Source organism: Miniopterus schreibersii (assembly GCF_964146895.1).
Source record: "Miniopterus schreibersii genome assembly, chromosome: 2".
NCBI lineage: Eukaryota > Metazoa > Chordata > Mammalia > Chiroptera > Miniopteridae > Miniopterus > Miniopterus schreibersii.
The window spans coordinates 162,381,982-162,394,207 of record NC_138102.1 but is presented as its reverse complement, the minus strand read 5'-3'; the positions used below and the strand labels follow the sequence as shown (position 1 = coordinate 162,394,207).

Below are 12,226 nucleotides of genomic sequence, written 5' to 3'. Positions count from 1 at the left end.
GATTTCTATAGTCCGTTAGAGATATAATGGCCTGTGATTTTATATTTGGCGTTTCATTGTCTGTGGCTATTATTCCCATGATAAGTGCTTGTAATATTGTGTTTTTTAATGATGATATTGAAGTTGACATCTAAGGTGCATCCTTAAACAGTTCTTTGAAGAAAGCATTCACCAGAAGGGATTCATCATTTCATAAATCCTACCGAGCAAGATTTGAAAATTAAATGCATTCCATGCTCTGTAAATATACAGAGGTGTTCATTTTTTACCTTTCTATGACCTCTCTCTGCTGCATATATTTACTTAATATATTACCAGTGACATAGAAATGCTGTCAGATATTCTGCCTCATTTAACTATCTTCTAGTTCCCTGAGCTCAGGACCTAGAGCTGGCTTTGTTAGTGTTTGGAAACCCATTTCGCCCTGGAGCAACAAAAGATATGACTCCAAAGGGGGCTTCATCTGTGACATTTTCCTAGAATAGTATGTTCAGTGTAGCAATTGGAAATATTGTTTTGTCTCCTGTATCCAGAGCCTCGTGTGCCTTTCACCCGTTCAGTTTTGTAGCCCTGAGCTGTTCTCCTAAACTTGGTTTGTGGAGTGCATCCTTCATGGCTATCTAGAGTTTCAGGGAGGTCTGGCCTGCGTGGCTCAGTGGTTGAGTGTCAACCTGTGAACCAGGAGGTTGCGGTTCAATTCCTGGTCAGGACAGACACCTGGGTTGCGGGCTTGGTCCTCAGGAGGCAGCTGATCAATGACTCTCATCATTGATATTTCTATCTCTCTTTCTCCCTCTCCCTTCCTCTCTCTGAAATCAATAAAAACATACTTAAAGAAAGTTTCAGGGTGAAAGACTGAAATATTCAGGCCAAAGCTATCGTGTCTATCATTGTGTCTGACGCTGGTGGATCCTGAAGATTTTGGATCTGGGCACCGATTTATTTTTCTTATTTGCTTATTTTACACAAGAGGGATGGTAGAAAGAATGTCTCTTAAAAGAAATTGGTGTTTTTCTTTGTTTTGTAGAGCTGTTAATCATAAGATCATACAAGAAAAGCAATCTCTATGTCTGTAGACACTTTTTGGGGAAGAATCTCATCAGCCAAAATCTGCACTTTCTCAGTTTGGGGGGTTGTTCATAACAGAAAAATTCTGGAGACACTTCTGGCTGCTGTATGCTTTTATGGTTTTCATTTTTATGCTCTGATTCTTTGAAACTTCAAATACTATTGACCAAAATGTGTGTTTTATTTCTTGTAGGTTATTTTACTGCCTGGTATTTGAGCTCATCTCCGTTTTACTCATACAAGATTAATTAGATGCCTTGGTAGAGGAAAACTGTTCTTGAAAATTTTGTGACTTCTTTAGTTTAAAAGGTTGCTGTACAATTTTATATTAAGTGTTTTACTATACATATAATTATCATAAGAGTTATTTTCAGGCCATTCTTGTGCAGTGTTGAACATCTTTACAGTACTCAAAAAATAATTGCTTAGATATGTTCATTAACAATTATTTTTTAAGTGTCTTTGACTAGCATGGACTATAAAAGGAAATCCACTTTATGACTTTTAGATAGGAAGTAGTCTTTAAACACATGGATTCTTACTTAAATCATAATTTCTATACAGGAAAGCTTTACTAACATAGTTTTCTATGTCTGTAGCAGTGCTTTTCCAGAAAACTTATCAGACTGTCAGCAGCTCGAAGATTAAGAATATATTTTCCTTTAAGGTAGGAGCTGGAGAGAAACAAGATAATTTTAAATAGAGAAAAGTAAAATGCTATAGATGCAAGTTCCTGCTGACATGGGGAGGCAGAAGGTAGAGCCGGTGTGGGATGCTATTTAAAACAGGTGTAGGATGGCCCTGGCTGGGTAGCTCAGTTGGTTAGAGTGTTGCCCCGATATGCCAGGGTTGTAGATTAAATCCCCATTCAGGGTACATACAAGAAGCAACCGGTGAATGTGTAGATAAGTGGAACAACAAATCAATGTCTCTCTCTCTCAAATCAATTAAAAAAAATTAAGGAAGGTTCAGGATGACCCACCCCACAACTTGGATCCACATTGTCTCCCACATGGACCTTTCGCAGTGTGGCCAAGTTCTCTGATCCCTGTCAGTGAACACTCCCCACTCACTGTTTTTCAGCTGGGAATGATGGGCAGAAGGTCAGGTTATGACCTCCATCTCTCCTCATCAATGTGGCAGTGGTAGGAGGGATGAGGGGGGACAGACAGCAGACAGCCCCTTCTGCTGGTTGAGACGCTATATTGATTAAGCATCTACAATGTAATATATCCTGGGTTTCTAGTACACCCACTTTCGCTACTCCTGAAAACCTCATTATAAGTCAAAACATTTATTATCAGGTTTTTAATGTGACATCACTGTGCCAGCCACTTCTCTGGTGTATGTGTTTTGTTAAATTTTGCATTATTCTGACTAATTTGCAGTCTTGGTGTTTGAATTCCATTTTCATTTGTCAGTCATCTTTTATAATAGCCTTCCAAATTATTATTTTTCTGGTACGTGCAAGAATTGTTTTTTCTTTGTTTTTAATGGGGAATTTTCAGTTCCTGTAATGTTTGAAATTTTAACAATGAATATGTATTATATGTGAGTATGTGAGCAGAAAAGTTAATAAGTACTCTAGGGACTAAGGTCATGATGTATACACAGATTTAACCGTAAGGATGCTTACTAAAGTATTGTTTATAAGAACAAAAAGTCTGAAACCTTAAATATCCAATAATAGAAAAATGATTGAATAAATTATGTATGACCGTGCAATGGGAGATTGTATAGGGATGTTATTGTTCCTAGGCCTTCTCAGTGGACAAATCTAGGAAATACACAAATGTTCACATATACACAATGCACCCATATAAACACATGTACAGCTATATATATTTTCTGGCTATCTATCACCTATCTATCTCTATCTATCTATCTATCTATCTATCTATCTATCTATCTATCTATCTATCTATCTATCTATCTATCATCTATCTATCTATCTATCTATCTATCATCTATCTATCTATCTATCATCTATCTATCTATCATCTATCTATCTGTCATCAATCACCTATCTATCTATCTATCTATCTATCTATCTATCTATCTATCTATCTATCTATCTATCATCTATCTACCTATCTATCTCTCTATCATCAATCATCTATCTATCATCTATGTAGCTATCATCTATCTCTATCATCTTTGCTAGAATGCATGCATTCACATTGACAGCTTTTATTATATGCCAACATCACATGTTTTATTTTCGCCTCTCCCTTTCTATATTTATGTCTCTCTTTCTTGTCAGTAAGAGATCTTGCTCCCATTATTCTCAGTTTATTTACTTATTTGATCAATTCCCTTGTATATAACAATCTCTTTTTCCTGTGGACCATCTCCCTGGCTCAGTACTGTGTACTCAGGCTAATTACACTCACCAAGTCCTCCAGAACTCCCTACTCTCACCGGCAAGAGTGTCCCTCGATGGCATAGAAAACAGTTTGAGAATTTTTTTTTTTTTTTTTAAATATATCTTTATTGATTTCAAAGAGAGGAAAGGAGATGGAGAGAGAGACAGAAACATCAATGATGAGAGAGTCATTGACCAAGCACACAACTGGGCATGTGCCCTGACCGGGAATCGAACCCTGATTGCCTGGATCCCAGGTCAACGCTCAACCGCTGAGCCATGCCCGGCCGGGCCAGTTTGAGAATTTTTAAAAGAAGATGCTTTGACAATTTAGGGGATTTTTTTATTGTTTTCCCCCCCATTGATTTTTTGAGAGAGTGGAAGGGAGGTGGGGGGAGAGAGAAACATCGATGTGAGAGAGACACATCAATTGGTTGCCTCCCACACTGGTCCCGACTGGGGCTGGGGGTGGAACCTGCTACCAGGTACGTGCCCTTGACTGGGAATTGAACCCGAGACCCTTCGGTGTGCAGGCTGACCCTCTAACCACTGAGCAACACCAGGAAGGGGGGGAATTTTTCATTCTTTTGAGTAATTATTCTCCATGAAGAATGTTTTGGAAAGAGGATCTCTTGCACTCACCACTTCACGTGTAATTTTCTCCACACGTATAGTTCGGTCGCAGTTATCTAAATCCACATCCTGCTGTCTTTCCTGCTAATGTAGGGGAAAAGCCACCCATTAGCTTTTCCGTTGTTCTGCGTGTGCATCTTGAGAGGAAAGTGGCAGTTGAGTATGTTAAAGGGCATTATGATTGCAGATTGACTGGGTTACATTTCAGCCATCAAGTCGTTTGATTTGCATTTATCATCTGTTCCAAGGTGTCCATCATTATGATGCCAAGGTGCTCAGAACTACCTAGACACTTCTGATAATGCTGCCCATGGTTTCTGTGGCTTGTATGGGAGTGAGGTGGTCTATTTTTCTTACATGTAAGATCTGAAAATTCGAATTATATTTTCATAAGTATTAGGTGGTGCTTGGTTTGTTTTGTTTTTTAAAGTCATTTTTGCATTCCTGGAAGTATATAAGGACAAGTATGGAAAACTAGTATTGAGTGATTAAATGCTTACTATATGCCTGGTGCTGTTCTAGCCATATGTATTATCTTATTTAATCTTCACAAAAATATGTGAGCAAACTGCAGCTCCCTAAGTAATTAGGCTTGGAAAAATTGAGTAATTCCTACAAGTTTACAAATCTGGTAAGTAGCCCAGACTGTCCTATCATCCCAGGAGCCTGTGCTATCCAAGGGAGCATGGGCTCTGAGTTTTAAAAAAATTGTTTGTGATATAGTAAGCATTCCCCCTCCCCTCACCCCGGACTGCTCTTCCAGTGCCCCAGAGAGGTTGTGTACGTAGATCATGGTTCCCCCTGCTTTTATCAGTCCCTCTGTGCTCTGAACCTAATCAGCACTCAGCAGTAACAGTAACAGCACCACCAGCCCTGCCAGCAACAGGAAAACAAGCAGCTGCCGTTCCTTGAGTGTTAACTATGTGACAGATACTGTCCTTAGCACTTTATATGGATTAACCTATTTCATGCTTGAGATAACTCCATGAGGTGTTTGTACCTCTCTCGTCCCCACTTTATAGTTGAGGAAACTGAGACAAATCAAACAACAAATTAGTTTCACAGCTAGGATATGAACCCAGGCAGTCGGAGCACCCACTATTGTCTGCTGTACCATCCCTCTTCAGTAAATATTTGTTAGACTAGACTTAAAAGTTGAAAACAAATAAAACCAATTCTGATTAAGTTAATCTAAAGGGATATATTAGGGGATATACAGTAACTCACTGCATTAGTAGGAAGCCTGGAAAACCAGGAGGGTCATGAAAGACGAGAGCAGAGGATACAGCCAGACAGCCCTGAGAAGAGCTCGGTCACAGGGTACCACGCTGCTGGCGGCGGCCGCTGGACTCTTACATCTGCTGCTATTGCTAACGCTGCAGTTCTAACAAAAGTCTCTAACTGTTCTTTCATCTTTGCATCACTCACTAAGGCCCAGGTTAAAGCATTCACTTCATGGAGCCCAGGCCACATTTTAAAAAGGCCAGATTTTATAATTTGATATGCTTTTTAATTTAATTGTTCTGGTATATTCTGGGCAGAATAGTAACAGAAAGAAATGACAGCTTTCCCGGTGTTGAACTTTAAAGATAAAGATATTTGCTTAGAAAAACTTGACCCTTTTAATGTACTGAAATAGGTCAGTAGAATGATTTGAGGAACTGGCAGTTAAAGACGAAGGAGGCACTGGTTGCCTATTTGCTAAATCCAGTTAAGCTCTAAATGATCATTTTTGGTTTATTCTGTTTGGATCATGGATTAAAGAGCATAACTTCCAGGTAGCTGATAATTGAGTCATAAAATACATCTGGGTTTCCTGGTTGACTTTAACTGTAGGTGGAGAAATTCATTGGATATCAAAAGGTAACACTCTTTAGAAAGAGGATGGTAGTTTTGTCCATAAATATAATCAGGGTCAGTGTTTTAAGAATTTTGTTCTATAGGCCAAAGTTCACTTTAACAAATGCTGTAATAAAATATTTTCAAGCCTTATCTGATGGCTCACTGATTGTAAGCACTAATCCATATAAAAAAATTCAGTGCAGTACAAGGAGTTGAATCAGGCCCTGAACAAGATTTGACTTTCATCACACAGCACTTAATGGAAACTCATTTTACTAGAATTCTAAGCTTAATAACGAATGCATGTTTTGAGTGCTTATAATAAGCCTGGCAATGTGCAGAGTGCTTTATATATATCTTCCCTCTTAACCCTCATAATAACTCTATAAAATAAATGTTATTATTGACACTTTTAGGATGGTACTGAGGCTAAGAGAAATAACTTGCCCAAGATCGTAGAGTAAATGGTGGAGTTAGGTTTTAAATCCACCTTTGTCTGACTCCAGCTTGCTCTTGAGGGCAACACTGTACTGTGGAAGAAAAGCCATTAATTAAATCACAAGTTAACTCTGGATTATCATTCTTGAGTTTTCAGATCAAAAGATTTCCTTTGTCACTACTTCTTAGAGAACAACTTTCTCTGTTTAGATTTGGTAATTCATCCTCTGAGTTAAAAGAATATAAATTGAACCCTGACTGGTGTGGCTCAGTTGGTTGGGCATTGTCCTATATACCAAAAGGCTGCTGGTTCAATCCCAGGTCAGGACACTTGCCCGGATTGCAGGCTCAGTTCCCAGTAGGGGTCCTGCAGGAGGCAGCCAATCAGTATTTCACTCTCACATCCATGTTTCTCTCCTCTCCTATCCTCTCTCTAAAAAATCAATAAACTATTCTTAAAAAAAAGAAGTATAAGTTGTTATTGACATAGTCTTTTACTGTCTATACCATTCTCACACACGTTTTCGTATTAGATGTTATGGGTAAAGATTTTCTCACAGTTTAGGAAGGATGGGCAGGGTAAGGTAGGTGGTGTGGCATCTCAGATCATTTCTAGTACTCAAAACTGCAGATTATTAGGGATTTGTGAAAATATTAAATCTTTTCTTAAAAAACCTGTGAGACCATCTCTGGTGGCACCAAACACTGAACTTTACCAAGTGTCTCATAATAGAATATCTTTATTTGTATTCAGTTTTCACTTTCAAGCTTCAAGTTAAGTTCAGGTTTTCTAGGATTGGGAAGACAAGTTTTATTCCTCTTATAACTTTCACAGAGTTGACTGAGTTTGCTGACTTTTAAATACTTTATATGTACTTCAGGAAACCTAGGAATTACAGAACTCTCATTTTTGTATTAAAAAATTCTTACCCTAACCCTAACCCTTATTATGAATGTTTCTTTCCTGCTCAGTTTAATCTATGTGCTACTTCCCATGAAATACACGTATAGAAGAAAGAAAAAGCCCTGCCCTTAGTCCTGATAACTTGCAGTAGCTCAAGTTCAAGAAATTAATATGGCCAAGCTGATGCAGGGTGTGAGCCCACATCCACTGGTGTCAGGACAAAAGGCTGTAAAGTAATTTTTCAAAAATTTTATACTTATTAAAGTAAACTGATTTACCAATCAGTAACTGATTTTGTTTATAAAATTCTGCTACTTTGAATGTGAAATGTTTTTCCCCTTGACTTTATTTCGTTGTGTATAGTTTTATATGTATATAATCAAGCTGCTTTCAGGGTGCTATATGGAGCCCGAGAAAGCTAGATGTGGTTCTAGGGTCAGGGGTTAATAGGTTGAAGGCTGCATCTGTAAATCCCTCTACAGCCAGTTCTGCGCACATACATGCAGTACCACCTTGACACTTTTTAGTCACATATATAGACACGCACCCTGGCAGATAGTGCGACAAGCTGTTATGTCTTTATTGTCATCAGCAGAGCTCTCAGGAAAGGCCTGCTTTATATTTCAACAAGAGAACTTATTATGTGTGAACAGGAGAATTAATAGAGACCTGAGGATTTTTTTTCTTTAGTTCGCAAAGTGGTACACCCCTTTATGTATGGTCGGTAAATTTCTCTTTTCTTGTAAGTAACTGTCATTTGGAAGAGGTAGAAATTATTTGTAACTTGCGTGTCGTTATAATGATATTTTAAAATCTTCATGGCTCTGGACCTGAGGCCAGGGCTTGGAAACTGTTTCCTGGTAGCAAACTAAGCATTTCTTGTAACAGAATGTGAACTGCAACAGAATGCTCTAGGCGATATTAAATTGGGGTGATTTTTAGAAAGTGACAAATGTTTTATATTTCCTAAATCTGAGATGGGTTCTCCCAGCTCTAAACGGCTGCCAAGTCCTGTTATCACTTGCCTGCTTTGTAACTGCCTCAATTATTTCCTCCCCCAGCCCTGTATGATGAGATTCGTCAGTTTCGCGAGGCCTGTGGGAAGGCTCATCTCAAAACCATCTTAGCAACAGGAGAACTTGGATCTCTCACTAATGTCTATAAAGCCAGCATGATAGCAATGATGGCAGGTAAGCATATTAAAAGGATGATATACACTGAATTGATGTTTTTAGGTGAAACAGGTAAGTGAAGACATTTGGCTATTAGGTAAAAGTGCTAAGCACTTGGATTTGGGGGGGTGTCAGATATTTTGTGACGACACGTACAGCGTGAAGTGTTCGAACACTTGGCTTTCTTCCACACGCTTTGGTGGCATTTCGTCGCTGCACTATCCCTGTGAGGCAGTAGATGGCTCTCTTGTTAGTGGATTGCCTGCTGTGTTCGTGGCTTATTCATTCATCAGTACTTAGGCAGGAATTTCTTTAACTCTGGCTTATTCCTCTCTATGAATTTAAGTGTTAGATTTTTCTTGGTGACGGTGTATCCACACTGTCTAAGGAAACCTGTGCTTTTATGTTCATTCTTTCTTCTTAAATTTAGTGCAGGATCATTGTTTTGATACTTTCAAATGCAAGTTGTCTTGTTCTTTATCTCGGTGGGCAGGAGGCCTGTTCCTTAGACGTCCAAGCTTCAGACCTGGGAGTCGTGCTGGATTCCTTCTTTTTCACGTGAATCAGTGAGCAAGTCTTGGGAGTTTGACCTCTTTACTGCATCTGCTACATCTCCTCTCCCTTCTGAGTGCTGCTGTGGTGGGTCACTGTCATTCCCACAGGGGTCTCTTCAACAGTCTCCTAGCGTGTGTCCCTTTCTCTGCTTTTGTCCCCTTTCCAGCCTGTTCTCCACACTGTTGCCAGAATGGTTTCTTAAATGTGCTAATTTGATTGTGGTACTCCTTGCTTAAAATCCTGTAGTGGCTATCCTTCATCTTCAAGGTAGACTGTAAATTCCTTCCGCCTGATTTTTAAAGTGGTCTTTCCCAAGACCCTGCCTGGTCCTCTGCCATCTCCCCACTCTCCCTTCACACCATATGCTCCAACTCTGTTGGATTACTTGCAGTTTTCTGCGGATGGCACCGTCCAGGCCTATTGAGTCTTTGTGCTGTGCCCCCTGCCTTGAAGTACGTTTTGCCCAAATAACTTCTTAGCATCTCTGGATTCAGCACAGGTGTCACTCTTCTTGAGAATGTGTCCAAATACTGCTTCCTCCCTCATCCCCAGGTTCATTATCTCCTCTGTGTGCCCCCATAGCATTCTGTTAAAACCTCCATCAGATAACTTATCACACTGTACTGTGATTGAGTATTGACTTTCTAGGTGCCCTACTAGTGGCTCCACATTTGGGTGAAGATACGAGACGTTTTAGGTCTTAAACCTGGACCTCTCTTGTAGTTACCCTCTAGATTTTATGCTCATGTACTTTTAGAATACTCTGTCAGACCTCACGCTGTTCCCTAGAGTTCTCCTGAAGATCAGCCTGGTAGGCATTAATGATGGCATTGCTATTGTTACTGGTGCCGTATCCAGAAGATCTCTGTTCTGGTTGTCTCATATAGAGCAAAATCTCAAAACCTAAGGATAAGAAGGAATGGGTGGTCATCAGTCACGTTGGCACTTGAAAGCTCTATAGTAATAGGAGACTCTCTGCAATTCTTAGGAACGTGGGTAGAGCCCCTTGGAGTCATAAGTGGACAAGGAGCCTCCGTTTTTTAAAAAAAAGAAAAAATGTTTTTTATTGATTTCAGAGAGAGGAAGGGAGAGGGAGAGATAGAAACATCGATGAGAGAGAAACATCCATTGGCTGCCTCCTGTACTCCCCCTATTGGAGATCGAGCCTGCAACCCAGGCATATGCTCTGGCCCGGAATCAAACCAGCAACTTTTCAGTGCACTGGATGACGCCTAACCAAATGAGCCACACCGGCCAGGGCTATTGTACATTTTTTAGTTTTAGAATCTCCATTTGATTACTTATTATAATCTTCATTTCCCCGTTGAGCTTTCCCATTTTGTTTTCATTCATTGAGATTATATTTTCCTTTAAGTCCTCAAACTGCTAATGTATATCTGGATTATCTTAGAATGTGTCTTAAGCTGCCAATTTTTCCAGTGCCTGAAAATAGTTGCCTTATGTATTTTGTTCAGTTGTAAAGTTATTTATAGCAAGAAGTCAAGTCTTGGTAACACTTATTCTATCATGTCCGGAATTTTTTATTGTTTTTGTTTTCCCATTAATTTAGCATCAGAATCTCAAAAGAAAAGGGGTTTATCATTTATAATCATAATTTATCTTCTAATTTTGATAGCCTTTTAGATTTTTGCAAAAATAATTCTCTGGAGAGAGAGTAAGGTAGAGATATATAATTATGTTAGTCTAGACTAACTAACACCAGACTAACATAATTATATATCTCTATCTTACTCATATTATACATATAAAAAGTTAGTTAACCAGGATGTTTGTGTTTTTGGTTAACTAAATGATTAGTAACCTACTTTTGATTTAATCTCGTTTAGGAATCTTTAAATTGTCTTAGGTTAAGAAGCATGGTCATTGAAATAAGAAGACCTGTACTCTTCTTCTGTCTTGCACATTTTGTGACCTTGAGCAAATAAATTAATCTGATTATAAATTGAAATAAAGTAATTTGTATGACAGCATTATAAACTATAAATTAAATACTTTCACAAGTTACAAAAAAATATTAGTATACCTTCCTACCCCATCCCACCTCAGTAAGGAGGGAACGTAATCAAGTCTTTTTCCCCTTAGACTATTACAAGGCATTATTCAGAACATCAGTTTTCAAAACCATTTGGTGTAGCTTTAGGAGATATAAGATATTGAGATGGATTTCATTCTGTACTGATCCCAAAGCTTACTATATTGGTAGGGTTATTCAATGAATCTTAGATATGAACTTGTTTTGTCAACTTTTTGCTCTGTTTTGAGAAAGAAAGATGTAGAGAGTATGATTAGTTGAGAATAACAATTAGATGTGGTCCAGCTACTTTAAAAAATGTTTTTCGAGAGAGAGAGAGAGGGAGAGAGAGAGAGAGAGAGAGAGAGAGAGAGAGTGTTTGTCATTTCTCCTAATTCTTTTACTCTGCAAGGTATAGCAGCCACTTCGGCTCTTTAGATATATATCCAATAAAATGTCATTTAACTGGAGATCACTTACTCAGCAGCCACAATGATCCAGAAGCAAGCCATGAACCGAGGGGGGGAATGAAATACGTGCAATGTAATATACAATAAAATAATAACATCTAACATTTTTTTTGAGCATTTACCATATGCCAGGAACTAAAGGGATTTATGTATATTTACATTTACTCTTCAGAACAATTCTGTGAAGTAGGGACTCTCCTGTGGTAAAATAAGGACAGCAGTTCAAAGGATATTTTTGTTTCTATTCCATAAGGTTATTATTTATATTTGGAAATATTCCAGGTACTTCTGTCTTTATTATCTATTATTTTTTTCTGTTATAGCCTTCTCTTCTACCCTTAGCTGTTTTTAAAGATTTTAATAAAATTTCCAAACTCTGTCAAATCCCTCCATGATCCTCTAAAGGCAGAATTAATTAATTGTTCCTACTGTTGTGCTCCTAGGACAGTTGTGAATACCAGTAAATACCAGTAGCACTTGCCACATAGTATTGTCATCATTTGTTCTACCTGTTAGATTTTTTATAGAACTGTGAACCTCCCTGAGACCAAGGACTCAATCTTACTTATCTGTACTCCCTGCGATTATTACATGCCTGATATCTAGGAGAGCCTAAGAGAATATTTTGGAATATACAAATGAATGAATGAATAAGTGAATGGGAAAGAAAGATGGCAATACGAGGAAAAGTGAAAACAGGCAAAGTGAAATGTGAAGATCTAGATTCATCTTTCCAGATGGGCCACC

The 12,226-nt window shown here is 38.5% G+C and overlaps 1 protein-coding gene across 1 annotated transcript in view; it reads left to right on the top strand.

The window, feature by feature from the left end:
- The window catches only part of DERA (deoxyribose-phosphate aldolase), an 83,087-nt gene that overhangs the window by 35,584 nt on the left and 35,277 nt on the right, over positions 1-12,226 (top strand). The window contains exon 6 of the mRNA XM_081129746.1: positions 8,312-8,440. Coding sequence (XP_080985872.1) covers positions 8,312-8,440 — 129 coding nt within the window. The remainder of the gene's footprint in view (positions 1-8,311; positions 8,441-12,226) is intronic.